The sequence below is a fragment of the Lucilia sericata genome, unplaced genomic scaffold (genome assembly GCF_015586225.1).
Source record: "Lucilia sericata isolate MDLA Ls3-8-SP2 unplaced genomic scaffold, ASM1558622v1 Contig002696F_arrow, whole genome shotgun sequence".
Lineage (NCBI taxonomy): Eukaryota > Metazoa > Arthropoda > Insecta > Diptera > Calliphoridae > Lucilia > Lucilia sericata.
The window spans coordinates 23811-43919 of record NW_023996422.1 but is presented as its reverse complement, the minus strand read 5'-3'; the positions used below and the strand labels follow the sequence as shown (position 1 = coordinate 43919).

The 20109-nt window shown below is 33.3% G+C and overlaps 4 protein-coding genes across 4 annotated transcripts; all 4 read left to right on the top strand.

The window, feature by feature from the left end:
* Positions 1–1998: 1998 nt before the first annotated feature.
* On the top strand, positions 1999–3109 carry LOC119614213 (heparan sulfate 2-O-sulfotransferase pipe-like; the record flags this gene model as incomplete). The annotated part of the gene is made up of 3 exons (XM_037970344.1): positions 1999–2597; positions 2659–2813; positions 2874–3109. Coding segments are annotated over 3 exons (990 nt in total), but the record flags the coding sequence as incomplete, so codon positions are not given.
* Positions 3110–7247: 4138 nt separating this feature from the next.
* On the top strand, positions 7248–9697 carry LOC119614210 (heparan sulfate 2-O-sulfotransferase pipe-like). The gene is made up of 4 exons (XM_037970341.1): positions 7248–7688; positions 8124–8686; positions 9233–9387; positions 9460–9697. The coding sequence occupies exons 1-4, from the start codon at positions 7248–7250 to the stop codon at positions 9648–9650; spliced, it is 1350 nt and encodes a 449-aa protein (XP_037826269.1). The 3' UTR covers positions 9651–9697.
* Positions 9698–11110: 1413 nt separating this feature from the next.
* On the top strand, positions 11111–12360 carry LOC119614214 (heparan sulfate 2-O-sulfotransferase pipe-like). Its single transcript, XM_037970345.1, has 3 exons — positions 11111–11674; positions 11748–11902; positions 12115–12360. The coding sequence occupies exons 1-3, from the start codon at positions 11124–11126 to the stop codon at positions 12294–12296; spliced, it is 888 nt and encodes a 295-aa protein (XP_037826273.1). The 5' UTR covers positions 11111–11123; the 3' UTR covers positions 12297–12360.
* Positions 12361–12496: 136 nt separating this feature from the next.
* On the top strand, positions 12497–17168 carry LOC119614211 (heparan sulfate 2-O-sulfotransferase pipe-like). Its single transcript, XM_037970342.1, has 3 exons — positions 12497–13077; positions 13144–13298; positions 16895–17168. Exons 1-3 carry the CDS (start codon positions 12518–12520, stop codon positions 17083–17085), a joined length of 906 nt encoding a protein of 301 aa, XP_037826270.1. The 5' UTR covers positions 12497–12517; the 3' UTR covers positions 17086–17168.
* Positions 17169–20109: the final 2941 nt, after the last annotated feature.

Here is a 20109-nt window from a genome sequence, read left to right as displayed (position 1 = left end):
AATTTAAAGAAAACTTTAAAAAAGCGTTTTATTTGCTTGATTAGAAAGTTAGAAACAAAAAAGCTTTGTAGCTTTTAGAAAAACACTTAAGTAAATTATAAAAAAGCATTGTAGCTTTCATTCAAAGTAAAGAAGCTTTTATAAAATATTTTTAACTTTTTCAAAAAAGCTTTTTATGTAAGCCAAAAGCTTTCACAAAAAGTTTTTTTGAAAAATCAAGCTTTTTTTAAACATTGTAGCTTTCATTAAAAGCTTAGAAGCTATAAAAAATAAAGCTTATTTAGCTTTCATAAAAAGCCTTAGAGCAGTTACATAATCTTTTGTAACATAAAGCTTTATAACATTCATAAGAAACCTTTTAAGCATTTATATTTACAGCTTTTTAATTGTAATAAAAAAGTTTTTTGAACACAATTTCCTCATGTTTAAATTTGACAACTTTACCAAAAGTTAGCTATTCTGAGAGCTTAAGACTATTTCTGATATATCCCAGTTTAAGAACTCTAGCCTGGACTCTCTAGCCTATTCTGACATAAGCGAAATTAAGAATCTTTCGGGACCTGCAGTTGATGTATTTTAAGGTATTTTTCTTTTCTGAAATATTCTTGTTAAAGACTCAATAGCTTAAGATATATTTACCATTCTGGGAACCGATTTGTTAACGAATGATCTATAATTGAAACTATAGTTAAGATTATAGCGAAAATTATAGTCAAGTCCATACTATAGTCAATTCTATAGTTCAGACTTTAGTCAAGTCTATAGTCCAGACTATAGTCCAGGTTATAGCCAAGTCTATAGTCCAGACTATAGGCACGTCTACAGTCCAGACTATAATCAAAGCTATAGTCCAGACTATAGTCAAATCTATAGTCCAGACTATAGCCAAATCTAAGGTCTTTACTATTGTATTGAAATATTCTTGTTAAAGACTCAGTAGCTTAAGATATATTTACCATTCTGGGAACCGATTTGTTAACGAATGATCTATAATCGAAACTATAGTTCAATTATAGAGCATGAAATATAGTCAAGTCCATACTAAGTCAATTCTATAGTTTAGACTTTAGTCAAGTCTATAGTCCATACTATAGTCAAGTCTATAGTCCAGACTATAGGCACATCTACAGTCCAGACTACAATCAAGCTATAGTCCAGACTATAGTCAAGTCTATAGTCCAGACTATAGTCAAGTCCATAGTCCAGACTATAGTCAAGTCTATAGTCCAGATTATAGTCAAGTCTATAGTCCAGATTATAGTCAAGCCTATAGTCCAGACTATAGTCAAGTCTATAGTCCAGACTATAGTCAAGTCTATAGTCCAAACTATAGTCAAGTTTATAGTCCAGACTATAGTCAAGTCCATAGTCCAGACTATAGTCAAGTCTATGGTCATGTCTATAGTCCAGACTATAGTCAAGTCTAAAGTCCAGACTATAGTCAAGCCTATAGTCCAGACTATAGTAAAGTTATAATCCAGACTATAGTCAAGTCTATAGTCCAGACTATAGTAATGTCTATAGACTTTGAACATGACAATAGACTTTAGACTTGACAATAGTCTGGACTATAGACTTGACCATAGTCTGAACTAAACTCATGTCTATAGTCCAGTATATTTAGTCAAATCTACAGTTTGAATCGTGTAAAGTTTTCGGTCAAGTCTACTGTCAATACTATAGATCAGTCCGCACTATATGTATTATAATCTCTAGTTCAGCTTTTTCAATCTATCGTACACTCGATTTCTGATCAGAAATCCGATAAAATATCTGAAATTTTAAAATCTACCAATAATGCCAGCTTTTTTTAGGTTAGTTTCATTAGAAACCGCTAGTTTTTGCTTAGCCCTTGTAATTATCTTTTCCATTTCCTTTCACCATATTCTAACCGATCTTCTAAAAGCTTTTACCACATACAAATATTCTCTTTAAAATGGTTTGGGGTGCCACCAACAACAAAAAAATCAAATCATTATCCACCAAATCTTTTTCCAAAAACTCTCAACAAAAATAAATAATTTTTATTTTTGCCAGCTATATACCCTCAATGCCGATCTCTTGAATAATACGAAAAAAGCCGAAGTCGATATATTATTCTATAATCGTGTACCCAAAACGGGCAGTATGCAATTGATTACGTTAATGAAAAATTTGGGAAAAATGCACGATTATGAGGTGGAAGTTGATCCCAATAATGGTGGCATAAGACCCTCACTCGATGAACAGGAAGAAGAGCATACCATAGAGAATATAAGTAATTTCGAAGATGGCATGGCATTTGTTTCGCACATGAATTATCTTAATTTTACCGATTACGGTCAACCACGTCCCATTTATATTAATATGGTTAGAGATCCGGTGGAAAGAGTTATTAGCTGGTATTATTATATACGTTCACCCTGGATTTTTATACCCGGTCGTAGGAAAAATAAGAGAAAAATGCCCAATCCCCAATGGGTTAATACGGAATTCGATCAGTGTGTTATGAACAAGGATAAAGTGTGTACCTTTATCGAGGGATCCGGTTTGGAAAAAGTGGGTGATCATAGAAGACAAACCCTATTCTTTTGTGGCAATAATGCTAAGAAATGCATGTAAGTGTTAGTTGTTATATCCTTAACATTAGATAATCTTCTATAACTTCTTGCCTTCTAGGCCCTTTAATACGAAAATTCCCCTAGAAATGGCCAAGCGTACGGTGGAAAAAGAATATGCTGTAGTGGGCACTTGGGAGGATACCAATATTACCTTAAGTGTTTTGGAAAACTATGTTCCACGTTATTTCAAGGGAGCCACTAAGATGTATTACAGTAAGCTTTTTCCACTCCTTAGTTAAGAAGGTCTTTTCTAATCACATTATCTTGTTTTAGATGGTCTTAATTCAGATATCCAAAATAGCAATCCCTTTAAGCCTCACATTAGCGAAGACATCAAACAGATGGTGCGTCAGAATTTCACCCGCGAATATGAGTTCTATCAATTTTGTCGTCAGCGTTTGCACAAGCAATATTTGGCTATCAAAAAGAATGACTTACAACAATTGGTCCTTAAGGAAGAGCAGGAGAAAATGTCATTTATAAAGAAAGCTTTAATGAAATTGCATTAAGTTTGGAAAATAAATTTATAAGCGAAAATTTTAAAAAATTTAATTGTTATTTTTCACTTCAATTAGTGTTTGCTAACGAACTTTGCAAGATCTAGGGCCCTTAAACAAATCTACGACTCCAAAATCGGGGTTCTGAACTCATTGGTAACCTCTATAACTAAAACTTTGAGAACATAAACGCTCTCAAATAATAAGCAAGCGAGAAAGAGCTTTCTATAAGCTACATTCTTATAATAGACAATAGACTATAGACTAGACTTTAGACTAGACTATAGAAAAGACTATAGACTAGATTATATACTAAACTATAGACTAGACTAAAGACTAAACTATAGACTAGACAATTGACTAGACAATTGACTAGTTTAAAGACTACACTATAGACTAGACTATAGACTAGACTATAGGCTAGACTATAGACTAGACTATACACTACACTATGGACTAGACTATAGACTGGGCTATATACTAGACTTTAGACTAGACTATAGACTAGACTATAGACTTGACTATAGACTAGACTATAGCCTAGACTATAGACTAGACTATAGACTAGACTAAGACTAGACTATAGACTAGACTATAGACTAGACTATAGACCTAGACTATGACTAGACTATAGACTAGACTATAGACTAGACTATAGACTAGACTATAGACTAGACTATAGACTAGACTATAGACTAGACTATAGACTAGACTATAGACTAGACTATAGACCTAGACTATAGACTAGACTATAGACTAGACTATAGACTAGACTATAGACTAGACTATAGACTAGACTATAGACTAGACTATAGACTAGACTATAGACTAGACTATAGACTAGACTATAGACTAGACTATAGACTAGACTATAGACTAGACTATAGACTACTAGACTAGACTATAGACTAGACTATAGACTAGACTACGACTAGACTAGACTAGACTATGGACTATAGACTAGACTATAGATTAGACTATAGACTAGACTATAGATTAGACTATAGACTAGACTATAGACTAGACTATAGATTAGACTATAGACTAGACTATAGACTAGACTAGACTATAGACTATTAGACTAGACTATAGACTAGACTATAGGACTAGACTATAGACTAGACTATAGACTAGACTATAGACTAGACTATAGACTAGACTATAGACCAGACTGTAGACTACACTAGACTAGACTACACTAGACTAGACTAGACTAGACTAGACTAGAATAGACTAGACTAGACTAGACTAGACTAGACTAGACTAGACTAGACTAGACTAGACTAGACTAGACTAGACTAGACTAGACTAGACTAGACTGGACTAGACTAGACTAGACTACACTACACTATACTAGACTAGACTAGACTAGACTAGAATGGACTGGACTAGACTAGACTAGACTAGACTAGACTAGACTAGACTAGACTAGACTAGACTAGACTAGACTAGACTAGACTAGACTAGACTAGACTAGACTAGACTAGACTAGACTAGACTAGACTAGACTAGACTAGACTAGACTAGACTAGACTAGACTAGACTAGACTAGACTAGACTAGACTAGACTAGACTATACTAGACTAGACTAGACTAGACTAGACTAGACTAGACTAGACTAGACTAGACTAGACTAGACTTGACTAGACTAGACTATAGACTAGACTACAGACTAGACTATAGACTAGACTATACTAATAGACAGACTATAGACTAGAATAACTAGACTAAGACTATAGTACTGACTAACTCTCTCTAGACTAGCCTATCAGACTGACCCTATACTATAGACTAGACTATAGACTAGACTAAGACTAGACTATAGACTAGACTATAGACTAGACTATAGACTAGACTATAGACTAGACTATAGACTAGACTATAGACTAGACTATAGACTAGACTATAGACTAGACTATAGACTAGACTATAGACTAGACTATAGACTAGACTATAGACTAGACTATAGACTAGACTATAGACTAGACTATAGACTAGACTATAGACTAGACTATAGACTAGACTAGACACTACTAGACTTAGACTAGACTATAGACTAGACTAGACTATAGACTAGACTATAGACTAGACTATAGACTAGACTATAGACTAGACTATAGACTAGACTATAGACTAGACTATAGACTAGACTATAGACTAGACTATAGACTAGACTATAGACTAGACTATAGACTAGACTATAGACTATACTATAGACTAGACTATAGACTAGACTATAGACTAGACTATAGACTAGACTAGACTAGACTATAGACTAGACTATAGACTAGACTATAGACTAGCACTATAGACTAGACTATAGACTAGACTATAGACTAGACTATAGACTAGACTATAGACTAGACTAAGCTAGACTATAGACAGACATAGACTAGACTATAGACTAGACTATAGACTAGACTATAGACTAGACTATAGACTAGACTATAGACTAGACTATAGACTAGACTATAGACTAGACTATAGACTAGACTATAGACTAGACTATGACTAGACTATAGACTAGACTATAGACTAGACTATAGACTAGACTATAGACTAGACTATAGACTAGACCTATAGACTAGACTATAGACTAGACATAGACAGACTATAGACTAGACTATAGACTAGACTATAGACTAGACTATAGACTAGACTATAGACTAGACTATAGACTAGACTATAGACTAGACTATAGACTAGACTATAGACTAGACTATAGACTAGACTATAGACTAGACTATAGACTAGACTATAGACTAGACTATAGACTAGACTATAGACTAGACTATAGACTAGACTATAGACTAGACTATAGACTAGACTATAGACTAGACTATAGCTAGACTATAGACTAGACTAGACTAGACTATAGACTAGACTATAGACTAGACTATAGACTAGACTATAGACTAGACATAGACTAGACTGACTAGACTAGACTATAGACTAGACTATAGACTAGACTATAGACTAGACTATAGACTAGACTATAGAGACTATACTAGACTATAGACTAGACTATAGACTAGACTATAGACTAGACTATAGACTAGACTATAGACTAGACTATAGACTAGACTATAGACTAGACTATAGACTAGACTATAGACTAGACTATAGACTAGACTATAGACTAGACTATAGACTAGACTATAGACTAGACTATAGACTAGACTTTAGACTAGACTATAGACTAGACTATAGACTAGACTATAGATCAGACTATAGACTAGACTATAGACTAGACTATAGAGACTATAGACTAGACTATAGACTAGACTATAGACTAGACTATAGACTAGACTATAGACTAGACTATAGACTAGACTATAGACTAGACTATAGACTAGACTATAGACTAGACTATAGACTAGACTATAGACTAGACTATACTAGACTATAGACTAGACTATAGACTAGACTATAGACTAGACTATAGACTAGACTATAGACTAGACTATAGACTAGACCATAGACTAGACTATAGACTAGACCATAGACTAGACTATAGACTAGACTATAGACTAGACTATAGACTAGACTATAGACTAGACTATAGACTAGACCATAGACTAGACTATAGACTAGACTATAGACTAGACTATAAATTATACTTTAGACTCCACTATAGACTTGATTTGATTCGACTTGGGTTTGAAGTCATAATTTAACATTATTGATGTAGTTTTTGTTTTGGCCAGGTTTTTCGCATTTACATATATGAAACCATTAACTGAGTAAAAGCTTTTGAAATTGGAGTTTTAAAAATGATTTGATAAGGTGCTTCAGACAGTAGAGTATTAGCAAACCAAGTATGAAACTTTTAGGCATTTATACCAATTTTTCCCCTTAAAATTTCCCTTAACAAATCTAACCCGAAATTTCCCTAACTTTTCATTTTGGTTTATGGCGGTTCTACACTAGAAGCACCTCATTTCATGGCAAAAAAAATATAATATTATCAATTATAAATAAACTAACGCTGGGATTTTCTATAACTATTCTTGACTGCTGTAATTTAAAACTCAAATAGCTTAAACAGTTAAACGCCCAACGCTTAAACAATACTCCCAAAGCCGATATAGAGGTGCTATTCTTTAATCGTTGTACAAAAGTCGGTAGTGAGGCGCTCTATGAACTGCTTATGATTTTGGAAAAATTCAATGATAATATTAGTGTTGAACATGAGGGTCTTCAACAAATGACCTTAAGAGAACACAAACGACCAGAGCAACGTAAATATGCCGAAACTATAGCGGAATCTATAGATGGTACGATTTATATACAACATATAAATTGGTTAGATTTCGAGGAGTTTAATTTACCCAAACCGATTTATATAAATATGGTAAGAGATCCGGTGGAAAGAGTTATATCATGGTATTATTATGCCCGCAGTGCTTATCGCAATGCTATACAGTTTCAAAAACAACCCAAACGGCCGATGAGACCACGTGAGTGGTATGTTAAAGATTTCAATAAGTGTGTTCGCAGCGGTGATCCAGAGTGTCAGTATATACCATATAGTACGGTAGATGGTGCCTATGATTTTCGTCGTCAGTCGTTATTCTTTTGTGGTCATCATGTGGATTGTATGTAAGTATGACAGTACGAGGGGACACAAGTTCAAATAGAAGCTTTTTCGCTTTTCTTTAGGGATTTCTTGAATCTTGAATCATTGCTTTTTTGTTTTTGTATATATAGTTGCTTAAAATCAGCCGAATATTTTCTGAATTTTTGAAGAAGATCTTTGCATTTTATTTTTTTAAATATTGGCTTTAGGAAATGCTTTTAAATTGCTTTTGAATATCAACCGATATATAAATATTTTTCCGAATTTCTTGTTCCACGCTTTTTCAAATATTTCCTTTAACAAAAACCCTAACTAATGCCATAAATATCATGGTTCTAAAGCTTTTTGCCCAACAGCTTTAATATCAAAATATATATATTCCGACCTTCCCCTTATACATGTACCTGTCTCTCTCTCTCTCTCCCTCCTTCCCTTTACAACGTTTAGCTTAAAAGCTTAAACGCCTATAGACTGAATAATACCCGTAAAGCTGAAATAGATGTCATATTTTTCAATCGTTGTGCCAAAGTCGGCAGTGAAGCTCTTCTAGAGCTAATTGGTGTTTTAGAAAATTTCAATGAAGGTTTAACCCTGGAACGTGATGGCCTACATGAGCCCACTAAGCGACAATTCAACAATATCGAACAACGTGAACTGGCCGAGAGAATTTCAGAACTTACGGACGGTTCCATATGGATACAACATGTTAATTGGATCGATTTTGAAGAGTTTGATTTGCCTAAACCGATTTATATAAATATGGTGCGTGATCCGGTGGAAAGAGTTATATCGTGGTATTTTTATGCTAGAGGTGCCTATAAGAATGCTATTGAATATAATAAAGCTCCCAATAAGCCCATGAGACCAGTATCGTGGTATAAAAAAGATTTCAATCATTGTGTGCGTAGCGGTGATCCGGAGTGTCAATATGTACCGTTTAGTGTTAAGGATTATGTGGGTAATTTTAAGAGGCAATCGTTATTCTTTTGTGGTCATCATGATGATTGTATGTAAGTATATATATATATATATGGATCGGCTGGATTCAACCAAATCGTTCGAATAGTTCAACCAAAGTTTTGAGGGACAAAAAATTTAAGTCAAGTTGGGCCTGTTAGAATATTTCTTTTATTTAGACTTTTTTACTTAAACTGAGTTCTCAAACCCCATAGATTTGAACAGATTTATATTCTGAATTAATTGCTACCCCAACACGAAACTGTTACTTAGCTCAGAAGAGACGAAAGTTAATGTCAATTTTAACCCCTAGATCTACAAGATTTTGATAAGTTCTCGGCTAATGGCGAGCTAGACTCAAGACACCCTCGAGTCCAAAATATTAGAGAAATAGTCAAAATATTAGAGAAAATTTCGACTATTGTGAATGAAAATTTACATCTTTCTAAAAATCCACCATTATGAATAAAATTTCGGAATAGTTCCTTTTGCAAAACAGTTGTTGTTGAACACATTACCATTTTATGTAGAAAAAGCTATAAAATCGATTCCCAACTGATCAAATATTCTAATCAATCACCGCCTCCCCCCTCCAACAGACCATTTAACTCACCCGCTGCAGTACAAATGGCTAAAGAGCATGTAGAACGTGACTATGCTGTCGTAGGTACCTGGGAAGAGACCAATATTACTCTAACAGTATTCGAAAAATACATACCGAAATTCTTTAATGGTGCCAAACTATTATTTGAATGTAAGTTTCAGTTTTACTTCTACTACTACAAAAACTTTCTACTAAGTCCCTAATTTTTACTCTCAATTACAGTGAACATGGATAAGGTTACCAATCGTAATAAAAATAAACGTAAACCCAAAATTGATGCTGATGTCAAGGAAATGATACGTAAAAATTTCACTCACGAATATGAATTTTACTATTTCTGTAAACAGCGTTTATATAAGCAATATTTGGCCGTTAGTTTGAAAGAGTTGCAGGCCCATAATTTATTGGAATAAGTTTTTAATAAATCTATATGTAAATTTTTAAATAAAATCGTTCAAAATTAAAGCAAAAAATATTTATTCAAAAGTGTTTTATTTCAAAAGGGAAGCTTAAAAGCTTTTAAACTGGAAAAAGCTAATGAAAAATCTTATTTCAAAACTTGGGATCCTCCTCCATGTGTTGTCCTATGGAAAAGGCTTCTAAGAAGTCGTGTTGTGAGTGTAATTTTAAAAATATTTTACTAAAATAACAATCTTAACTAGACGGGACTATGGGGGGACTATAGAATCTACTATAAAATATACTATACACTAGACTATGGACTTGCATACAGACTACACTAAAAACGGGACTATAGACTAGACTATAGGCTAGACTGTAGACTACACTATAGTCTAGACTATACGCTAGATTATATACTATACTATAGACTAGATTATAGACTAGACTATACACTAAACCATACACTAGACTAAAGACTTGACTATAGACTAGACTATGGACTAGACTATAGACTAAACTATAGAATAGACTATAGACTAGACTATAGACTAAAATATAGACCATAGACTAGACTGAAGACTAGCATTTAGACTAGACTATAGACTAGACTATAGACTAGAATATAGACAATACTAGACTAGACTATATACTAGAATAGACTAGACTATAGACTAGACTATAGACTAGACTATAGACTAGACTATAGACTAGACTATAGACTAGACTATAGACTAGACTATAGACTAGACTATAGACTAGACTATAGACTAGACTATAGACTAGACTATAGACTAGACTATAGACTAGACTATAGACTAGACTATAGACTAGACTATAGACTAGACTATAGACTAGACTATAGACTAGACTATAGACTAGACTATAGACTAGACTATAGACTAGACTATAGACTAGACTATAGACTAGACTATAGACTAGACTATAGACTAGACTATAGACTAGACTATAGACTAGACTATAGACTAGACTGTAGACTAGACTATAGACTAGACTATAGACTAGACTATAGACTAGACTATACTATAGACTAGACTATATACGACACTATAGACCACTATAGACTAGACTATAGACTAGACTATAGACTAGACTATAGACTATACTATAGACTAGACTATATACGACACTATAGACCAGACTAGACTTTACTATAGACTGGGACCATAGACTAGACTATAGACTGGGACTATATACCAGACTATACACCAGATTACACGCTATAGACTAGACTTGAGACTAGACTATAAAGTATACTACATACTAGACTATTGACTTCAAATATTACTCCAAAATTTCTTGAGTTTAAGGAAGTTTTTATAAATTAATTATCCTCTAAAATAATTTCCAAACTAACATTTCCTCCATTATACTATCATGTTAAAAGCTCAAAAGCTCTTTAATTAAAACTACTTTTACCTTAATATGCTCTAACTCACACCTCTCCCAAAAACAAGCTCTATCGCATGAATCCCTCCCGCCTAAACAACACGAAATACGCCGATGTGGATGTATTATTCTTTAATCGTGTAGCCAAAGTAGGCAGCGAATCTCTGATGGAACTTTTGCAGAAAATGGAGGAGCGTAATAATATTAAGGTTATAAACACCAGTCCGGTACAAATACCGGCACGTATTAGAACGCCAGCCCAAGAAAGTAAACAAATCCATTGGATAGCTACACTAGAGCCGGGTGCTGTTTATATAGAACATTGCAATTGGTTGAACTTTACCAAATATCAATTGAGAAAACCCATTTATATTAATCTAGTACGTGATCCCGTAGAACGTATGATCTCATGGTATTTCTATATAAGAGGTGCCTATAAGAATGCCATTTACTATAATAAACATCCAGAGGAACCGATTAAGCCGGTAGCATGGTTTAAGAAAAATTTCAATCATTGTGTACGCAGCGGTGATCCCGAGTGTCAATATGTACCCTATACCGTTAAAGATGTCGAGGGTAATCATAAACGTCAGTCATTGTTTTTCTGTGGCAATAATCAGGAATGTGTGTAAGTACTTAGTAGTTTGGAATGGTGAGGTTTTTTGTCCTTCATAAGGTTTAATAATTTATATCCTTAATAGACCTTTTGATTCGCCCTATGCTATACAATTGGCTAAACATAATGTGGAACGTGATTATGCAGTAGTGGGTACCTGGGAGGAGACCAATATTACTTTAACCGTGTTTGAGCACTACATACCACGTTTCTTTAAGGGAGCTAGAGAAGTTTTTGAATGTAAGTTTTGATATACAAATTTTACTATATGGTAAAGGACTACAGGGGACGCAAGTTCTCTTTTAGGGGAGGAAAAATAATGAAATGGTTTTAGCACAAACTTAATTTCCCTTTTTAGTACCAAAAAAGTACTTAAATTGTATTCCTTGTAGTAATTTTATATTTTAAATTTAGTACTATTTTCCTTATTGTTGCACCATTTCTTTTTTTAGTACACAATGAACAAGTACGTAATCGCAATCGCAATAATCGGAAACCCAAAATCGATGATGATGTCCGTCAAATGATGAGGAAGAACTTTACCAATGAATATGATTTCTATTATTTCTGTAAACAAAGATTATATAAACAATATTTGGCACTAAATATTGATAAAAAGTACCCACATTATTAAGGGGAATTATACAAAACCCCTAGACACCTTTAGTACAATTTTGAATAAATAAAACTGATTCTTATAAAACCAATAAAAAATGTGTTTTAATTAAGAAAAAAATTCAGTTACCCAAGCATATCAATCACCAGGGTTAAGTAAAAATTTTATCTATTTTTCCCCTTATAATATTCCAAATTTTAAATTGTTCCCCTCTTTTTTACATTCTCCCCAAAACATAGATGCAGTCTCTTAATGTCCATGATCTCAATAATACCCGTAAGGCCCAATTGGATTTGGTGTTCTTTAATCGTGTACCCAAAGTGGGCAGTCAAACTTTTATGGAACTTTTGAGACGTCTATCGGAACGTAATAATTTTCAATTTCATCGTGATGCAGTGCAAAAAGTTGAAACCATACGTTTGGCCGAAGATCAACAGCAAGAATTGGCCGAAGTTATTAGTGATTTACCCGAACCATCGGTGTTTATTAAACATGTCTGCTATACGAATTTCACCAAATTCAAATTGCCCACTCCCATCTATATAAATGTGGTGCGTGATCCGGTGGAGAGAGTTATCAGTTGGTTCTATTACGTCCGAGCTCCTTGGTATTTTGTCGAACGTAAAGCCGCCTTTCCCGATTTACCACTACCACATCCGGCCTGGTTGAAAAAGGATTTTGAATCGTGTGTCTTGTCGGGTGATCAGGAGTGCACTTACACCCAGGGCGTTACCGTGGAGGGCATAGGTGATCATCGCCGTCAGAGTTTGTTCTTTTGTGGTCATGCCTATGAGTGCACGTGAGTTCAGGAAGAGAGAATTTTTAATTGTTTTCGAAAATTTAATTATTTTTTAATCTATTCCAGACCCTTTAATACTGTAGGCGCTTTAGAAAGAGCTAAACATGCAGTCGAAAGTCAATATGCTGTAGTGGGAGTTTTAGAGGATCTTAATACCACTCTATCGGTATTTGAGAAATATATACCCAGATTTTTCCAAGGTGTTCGGGAGATTTATGACAGTAAGTCCAGACTATTACAGTTAAAAAAAATAGAACTTAAATTAAAAATTTGTTCAAAATATGACCTACAGTGACCTTTAGAGACAAGACTTTAGACTAAAGAATAGACTAGACTAAAGACTATACTAAGGACCAGACCATAGACTAAGGACTAGACTATTGACTAGTATAAGGACTAAACTATAGACTAGACAAACGACTAGACTAAAGACTAGACAAAAGACTAGACGAAAGACTAGACTACAGACTAGACTATAGACTAGACTATAGACTAGACTAGACTAGACTATAGACTAGACTATAGACTAGAATATAGACTAGACTATAGACTAGACTATAGACTAGACTATAGACTAGACTATAGACTAGACTATAGACTAGACTATAGACTAGACTATAGACTAGACTATAGACTAGACTATAGACTAGACTATAGACTAGACTATAGACTAGACTATAGACTAGACTATAGACTAGACTATAGACTAGACTATAGACTAGACTATAGACTAGACTATAGACTAGACTATAGACTAGACTATAGACTAGACTATAGACTAGACTATAGACTAGACTATAGACTAGACTATAGACTAGACTATAGACTAGACTATAGACTAGACTATAGACTAGACTATAGACTAGACTATAGACTAGACTATAGACTAGACTATAGACTAGACTATAGACTAGACTATAGACTAGACTATAGACTAGACTATAGACTAGACTATAGACTAGACTATAGACTAGACTATAGACTAGACTATAGACTAGACTATAGACTAGACTATAGACTAGACTATAGACTAGACTATAGACTAGACTATAGACTAGACTATAGACTAGACTATAGACTAGACTATAGACTAGACTATAGACTAGACTATAGACTAGACTATAGACTAGACTATAGACTAGACTATAGACTAGACTATAGACTAGACTATAGACTAGATAGACTAGACTATAGACTAGACTATAGACTAGACTATAGGCTAGACTATAGAATAGACCATAGACTAGACTATAGACTAGACTATAGACTAGACTATAGACTAGACTATAGACTAGACTATAGACTAGACTATAGACTAGACTATAGACTAGACTATAGACTAGACTATAGACTAGACTATAGACTAGACTATAGACTAGACTATAGACTAGACTATAGACTAGACTATAGACTAGACTATAGACTAGACTATAGACTAGACTATAGACTAGACTATAGACTAGACTATAGACTAGACTATAGACTAGACTATAGACTAGACTATAGACTAGACTATAGACTAGACTATAGACTAGACTATAGACTAGACTATAGACTAGACTATAGATTAGACTATGGACTAGACTATAGACTAGACTATAGACTAGACTATAGACTAGACTATAGACTAGACTATAGACTAGACTATAGACTAGACTATAGACTAGACTATAGACTAGACTATAGACTAGACTATAGACTAGACTATAGACTAGACTATAGACTAGACTATAGACTAGACTATAGACTAGACTATAGACTAGACTATAGACTAGACTATAGACTAGACTATAGACTAGACTATAGACTAGACTATAGACTAGACTATAGACTAGACTATAGACTAGGACTATAGACTAGACTATAGACTAGACTATAGAGACTAGGCTACTATAGACTAGACTATAGACTAGACTATAGACTAGACTATAGACTAGACTATAGACTAGACTATAGACTAGACTATAGACTAGACTATAGACTAGACTAGACTATAGACTAGACTATAGACTAGACTATAGACTAGACTATAGACTAGACTATAGACTAGACTATAGACTAGACTATAGACTAGACTATAGACTAGACTATAGGCTAGACTATAGACTAGACTATAGACTAGACTATAGACTAGACTATGGACTAGACTATAGACTAGACTATAGACTAGACCATAGGCTATACTATAGACTAGACTATAGACTAGCCTAAAGACTAGACTATAGACTAGACTATAGACTAGACTATAGACTAGACTATAGACTAGACTATAGACTAGGCAATAGACTAGACTATAGGCTAGACTAGACTATAGACTACACTATAGACTAGGCTATAGACTAGACTATAGGCTAGACTATAGACTAGACTATAGACTAGACTATTGACTAGACCATAGACTAGACCATAGACTAGACTATAGACTAGACTATAGACTAGACTATAGAGTAGACTATAGACTAGACTATAGACTAGACTATAGACTAGACTATAGACTAGACTATAGACTAGACTATAGACTAGACTATAGACTAGACTATAGACTAGACTATAGACTAGACTATAGACTAGACTATAGACTAGACTATAGACTAGACTATAGACTAGACTATAGACTAGACTATAGACTAGACTATAGACTAGACTATAGACTAGACTATAGACTAGACTATAGACTAGACTATAGACTAGACTATAGACTAGACTATAGACTAGACTATAGAATAGACTATAGAGTAGACTATAGACTAGACTATAGGCTAGACTATAGACTAGACTATAGACTAGACTATGGACTAGACTATAGACTAGACTATAGACTAGACCATAGGCTATACTATAGACTAGACTATAGACTAGCCTAAAGACTAGCCTAAAGACTAGACTATAGACTAGACTATAGACTAGACTATAGACTAGACTATAGACTACACTATAGACTAGGCTATAGACTAGACTATAGGCTAGACTATAGACTAGACTATAGACTAGACTATTGACTAGACCGTAGACTAGACCATAGACTAGACTATAGACCAGACTATAGACTAGACTATAGAGTAGACTATAGACTAGACTATAGACTAGACTATAGACTAGACTATAGACTAGACTATAGACTAGACTATAGACTAGACTATAGACTAGACTATAGACTAGACTATAGACTAGACTATAGACTAGACTACAGACTAGACTACAGACTAGACTATAGAATAGACTATAGACTAGACTATAGACTAAATTATGCACTAGACTATAGACTAGACTATAGACTAAATTATGCACTAGACTCTAGCCTAGACGATAGACTAGATTAGGCTAGACTATAGACTAGACTATAGACAAGACTATAAACTAGACTATAGACTAGACTATAGACTAGACTATAGACAAGACTATAGACAAGACTATAGACTAGACTATAAACTAGACTATAGACTAGACTATAGACTAGGCTATAGACTAGACTATAGACTAAACTATATACCATACTATATACTAGACTATAGACTAGACTATAGACTAAACTATAGACTAGACTATAGACTAAACTATAGACTAGACTATAGACTAAACTATAGACTAGACTATAGACCAGACTATAGACTAGACTATAGACTAGAATATAGACTAGACTATAGACAAGTCTATAGACTATACTATTGTCTAGGCTATAGATTAGACTATCGACCAGACTGTAAGATAGACTATAGATTTTCTTATAGACCAAAAATAACCCCAATTCAATCCTTTTTTCTATAAGTTTCTTTTTCGTATAAATTTTAACCTTTATCTTGTTCTTCTCTTTTCCCAGCCAGTGCCGAATACCTAACAAAGATCAATAAAAATAATTTCAAACCACCAGTTAGTGAAAAAGTCAAAGATATTGTACGACGCAATTTCACCAATGAAATTGAATTCTATCAATTCTGTCGACAGCGTTTGCACAAGCAATATCTGGCCGCTAATCTGCCCGATAAAACGATGGCTCATTTACAACCTTAAATTTTAGAGAAGCAAAACAAACAAAAACACGATAACTTAGAAAAACAAAAAGTATTTAAATTTAAGATTTTGAACAAAGTAGAGCGAGTGTTTTTAAAGAAAAACTTTTTAATTTGTAAAATATTGTAATTTATGAACTTTATTTTTTAGAGAATAAGTGAAATTTTTGTTGTTTTTATACAATATTTATTTAGGAAAAGAAATTTATGTGAAATTATAAATTAATTACTAATTTTACGTGAAAAATATTCCTTTTTAATAAATCCTTTTTTAATTTGTTTTAATTTAATTATTAGTTTTATTTGATAGTTATTTGTTAAGCTTTTAATTTTTACTAATTATTCCATTACTTGTCTTAATATTGTTGAGTTTATTAGTTAATAGTTGTTTTATTAATATAATTATTATAATTTTTTATTTTAAAAGTATTAAAAAACTAAATTTACAAAAAACCGTTATTTTTTGTTTGTTTAACCTTTAAAATTAATAATTAAGTAAATAAAACAATATGTATGTGATTTTATGAAATTATTTAATAAAAAAACAAATCAAATTTAAAAATGGCGACACAGTTTTATTATAATATATGTATGTGTGTCCCACTACATAGGAAAGCTTGAAGCTGCAGGTATGTATACAGTGTAATCTAAACCTTAATATATAGTCTAGTCCAGCGGTTCCCACCGATTTTTACTTCGCGGACCCCTTGAAGAACTTATTTAATTTCGCGGACCCCCATACATATTTTGATATTCTATTGTTCTAAATAATTGTCCATCCGAAAATTGACCTAGTCCATTAATCCCTAGGTCTAATAAATGTAGAGATGTCATATCTATAAAATATTCCCGTACATTGAGAATATATAATATTTCAGATAGGTTTTCAATTGCATGTTTTGAAGATAGAATGACTTCTTTGTTGATATGTTAACATGATGTTTCATTTTATGATCGTGAGATCTTTCATGTTCATTTTTCTTCAAGGTAGCGAAAATATCAATATCAAATATTGTCACATGTGCTTAAGAAGTCACGTTTCAAAAATTTGTTGCGATTGCAAAGGGTGAACTGAGTAAGTGAGCTAAGTTTTCGAGAAAATAATATAAGAAAGTTGGACTTCTTCTATGTTGTTGCGGAATGCGTTATCCGCAACATGATTTGAACTCTTAGTTAAAGTACTGTGAATTTGGAACTTAAATTTTAATTTTAAAATACCAACGAATTATTTTACTTCATGGTTTTTGGCTACATATTTACGCGAAACGCTATGGATTTTCTGATGTTAATTTAATAATATGCATTGGTCGACAAAATCAAGTTAAAATCTGTGTATCACGTCGGATTGGAATATTTATAAAGAGATGCATAAAGAGTCACCTCTGTTTTGAAAATATATAATTTTAGTCCTTTCAAACAAGAACACTTTTGCTTACAATTTGATAAACTTAAATCTATAATAAGCTTGTCTTTGAATTGAACTTCATACTCTGGAATTAATTTAATTGTAAGGCAGAGTATTATTTGTCTGAAATAAAAACCATTATTTCAGTAATATACAGGAAATAAAAATTACAAATCACGCAATACTTTACTTTATAAAAGTTATACAATAAATTTGTACGGCCTAGCTTCTTCCTGATAAACAACCGAAAAAATAAAATTCAAAAAGTCACCAAAAAATTTAGGATTATTGCACAAAAATTGGAGATATTTGTACATACATATAAAAGAATATTGTTTATTCATGTTTTTTTCGTTCGTCTTCGCGGACCCCCTAGGATTTTACTACGGACCACTAGGGGTCCGCGGACCCCCATTTGGGAACCGTTGGTCTAGTCTATAGTCTGGTCCATAGTCTAGTCTATAGTCTAGTCTATAGTCTAGTCTATAGTCTAGTCTATAGTCTAGTCTATAGTCTAGTCTATAGTCTAGTCTATAGTCTAGTCTATAGTCTAGTCTATAGTCTAGTCTATAGTCTAGTCTATAGTCTAGTCTATAGTCTAGTCTATAGTCTAGTCTATAGTCTAGTCTATAGTCTATATAGTCTAGTCTATAGTCTAGTCTATAGTCTAGTCTATAGTCTAGTCTATAGTCTAGTCTATAGTCTAGTCTATAGTCTAGTCTATAGTCTAGTCTATAGTCTAGTCTATAGTCTAGTCTATAGTCTAGTCTATAGTCTAGTCTATAGTCTAGTCTATAGTCTAGTCTATAGTCTAGTCTATAGTCTAGTCTATAGTCTAGTCTATAGTCTAGTCTATAGTCTAGTCTATAGTCTAGTCTATAGTCTAGTCTATAGTCTAGTCTATAGTCTAGTCTATAGTCTAGTCTATAGTCTAGTCTATAGTCTAGTCTATAGTCTAGTCTATAGTCTAGTCTATAGTCTAGTCTATAGTCTAGTCTATAGTCTAGTCTATAGTCTAGTCTATAGTCTAGCTATAGTCTAGTCTATAGTCTAGTCTATAGTCTAGTCTATAGTCTAGTCTATAGTCTAGTCTATAGTCTAGTCTATAGTCTAGTCTATAGTCTAGTCTAGTCTAGTCTATAGTCTAGTCTATAGTCTAGTCTATAGTCTAGTCTATAGTCTAGTCTATAGTCTAGTCTATAGTCTAGTCTATAGTCTAGTCTATAGTCTAGTCTATAGTCTAGTCTATAGTCTAGTCTATAGTCTAGTCTATAGTCTAGTCTATAGTCTAGTCTATAGTCTAGTCTATAGTCTAGTCTATAGTCTAGTCTATAGTCTAGTCTATAGTCTAGTCTATAGTCTAGCTATAGTCTAGTCTATAGTCTAGTCTAGTCTAGTCTAGTCTATAGTCTAGTCTATAGTCTAGTCTATAGTCTAGTCTATAGTCTAGTCTATAGTCTAGTCTATAGTCTCGTCTATAGTCTAGTCTATTAGTCTAGTCTACTAGTCTAGTCTATAGTCTAGTCTATAGTCTAGTCTATAGTCTAGTCTATAGTCTAGTCTATCGTCTAGTCTATAGTATAGTCGATAGTCTAGTCTATAGTACTAGTCTATATTCTA